Source organism: Sphaeroforma arctica, assembly GCF_001186125.1.
Source record: "Sphaeroforma arctica JP610 unplaced genomic scaffold supercont1.4240, whole genome shotgun sequence".
NCBI lineage: Eukaryota > Ichthyosporea > Ichthyophonida > Sphaeroforma > Sphaeroforma arctica.
This window is the reverse complement of record NW_014036318.1, coordinates 13-2589: the sequence shown is the minus strand read 5'-3', so window position 1 is coordinate 2589 and position 2577 is coordinate 13. Positions and strand designations below refer to the sequence as shown.

Genomic DNA, 2577 nt, shown 5'->3' with positions numbered 1-2577 from the left:
ATATATATATATATATATATATATATATATATGTGTGTGTGTGTGTGTGTTATATATAACTACCTTCTCACACGAGGTTTACCGTTATTCATATTTTCCTTAATTCTCTCTGATTTTTGCAGAATTACTTGATCGAGTGCTTCTTCGTCTGGGTTCTAGCGACACCGACGACAAACTAGAGAAGTCTATAAACAATTTCCTATGTCCAGTTCTCCTGAAGTTCGGCAGTGCCAATGCGGACGTGCGCAACAAGGTGAGCTTTTTGGGTTGACTTGCACTTAGCGTGCTACGAAACCGAGTGAGTAGGCGTTCTGTGGGTAGGATTAGTGTGGTATGACGGTACGCTGGTTGTTCCATGTGACGTGCCTGTGTTAGAAGTGGGTGGGTTCGTTTTGGTTGAGTATTGAGATACAGTAGATCAGTCAATCTCAACTGCGAGTCTTTCTTTTGAGTCACACAGCGCGGTACGTATCTGATCAAATACGGGTTTAGGGTTTAAACCCCTAAACCCTGAACCCTAAACACGTGGATGTGGACTTTTATGATACATATCGGTAGGTCTCGAAGGCCTGTAGAGTTGTTCGTGTGTATATAGCATGTGTTTACAGCGTGCGTGTGTTCTAGCCGGGTTGCCCTTGCACTCATTATATGTTCATAGCCACGTGTAGGTTGGTATTGGTTGATTCAGCGAGTGTCTGTCAACTATAGTCCTGTGGAGTGGTCTCGAAATCGGGACGATTTTATTTGGATTGCGCAGTATCAAAGGTCTTTTGTACTGTCGCCGACTCAATTTCAGAGTCACGTATCTACACACGTCTGTCAATAGTGAGCGCCTCTGAAGTGCTCCGTTTCAGCCAAATTTCTTTAGTCCTTCTTTTCCCACCGAATCTCAGGTCATGGAGTTGTAGTGCACTATGTAGTCATCGAGTGACTCACTCATTACATAACTAGTTATGTAGTCATACTCTTAGTGAGCCTCTCTGAAGTATTTCGTTTCAGCCAAATTCGTTTAGTCCTTCTTTTCCCACCGAATCTCATGCCATGGAAATACACTGTAGCTGATTGTGGTTGACTAAATCAAGGTATAACTTGTGTATGTAGTCATATTCACCTTGAACCCCTCTGAAGCATTCCATTTCAGCCACCCTACTTTATTCTTCCTTGCTCACATCGTCTACTCTCCGCACCATTGCCTGGGCCATGGCAGTAAAGTTCACTAGATAGCCGTTCATCCGATCACTGTGTAGCTATCCTGTGCAACTATACCTACCTTACACCTCTCTGCGGTATTCCGTTTCAGCTACTCTTCGTCTATCCCTGCTTGCCTACTTCCTTTACTTTCCGCACCAAATCTCAGGTCATGGAAGTGCTTACGCACATACAGAAGCGGGTCAAGACCACGCCTGGAATATTCCTACCCGCCGAAAATCTGATTCAGCAATTCGGGGACAAAGAGGTGTCTCCGGTGGTGCTCAATTTCACCATTATATTCTTAGACATTGCGTTTGCCAGGTATGTAAGTTAGGTTTACTGTCTGTCTGTAGGAGGGCCGTACGACTAGAGCGGTTAGAATCATACCTCTCACAGTCACAATTAGTATATATCAGCGTACCTCTCACAGTCACAATTAATATATATCATCTATACCTCTCACAGTCACAATTAGTATATATCATCCATACCTCTCACAGTCATAATTAGTATATATCATCCATACCTCTCACAGTCACAATTAGTATAAATCATCGTTTGAACCACACCTCTCACAGTCACAATTAGTATATATCATCGTTAGACCCATACCTCTCACAGTCACATTTAGTATATATCGTCGTTAGAACCACACCTCTCAAATTCACAGTTTGTATATATCATCGTTTTTATGCATGGGACGTTCTTAGATTGGCCATAGTGGATGGTCCGGGTTGCACAGTAAAAATAGAGTTTGTAAAGTTTTAATTTTGAAGTTTTTAGGGTTTAAGGTTTTAGCACCGACAGCTGTCATCACTTTGACTTATATTCTGCCTTACATTGTCAGTCTTACATGCAGGCGTGCGCGCATATAAGCTTACCTACCGTATGTGTCAATCCATGCGTTTGTAGAGACACACACGCGCACATACACACGCCCACACACGCACACACACATATATATACTAAAACCATTGCCGTATACTTTCTATCTGTGACACATTCAGGTTATCAACAGAAAAGCAATTAGAGCTTTTACCTGGGGTAGTCGAGATCCTACCCAATACCCATGCCAACCATGTGTACACTCTGTTGCGCCTGGTAGTGCCTCTTCTACCAAAAATACACATACCTACTGATCCCAAGGTCAGATGCGAAATGCTGCGGTTGCACGAGGTGAGTGATACGTTAAACCCTAAAAACCCTAAAAACACACACCAATATATATATATATATTTATATATATATAAATATATATTTATATTTATAAAAGATATTGGTGTGTGTGAAACGAGGTGAGTGGTACGTTGTAGGTAGCAAAATATACGACCTCTAACACGCACCCCTCACCCCCCCCGCGCGTGCGCTCCATCACACACACATTCA

The 2577-nt window shown here is 42.5% G+C and overlaps 1 protein-coding gene across 1 annotated transcript; it reads left to right on the top strand.

Annotated features, from left to right (window-relative positions):
• Positions 1-1357: 1357 nt before the first annotated feature.
• On the top strand, positions 1358-2367 carry SARC_14166 (hypothetical protein; the record flags this gene model as incomplete). Its single annotated transcript, XM_014291701.1, has 2 exons — positions 1358-1512; positions 2199-2367. Coding segments are annotated over 2 exons (324 nt in total), but the record flags the coding sequence as incomplete, so codon positions are not given.
• Positions 2368-2577: the final 210 nt, after the last annotated feature.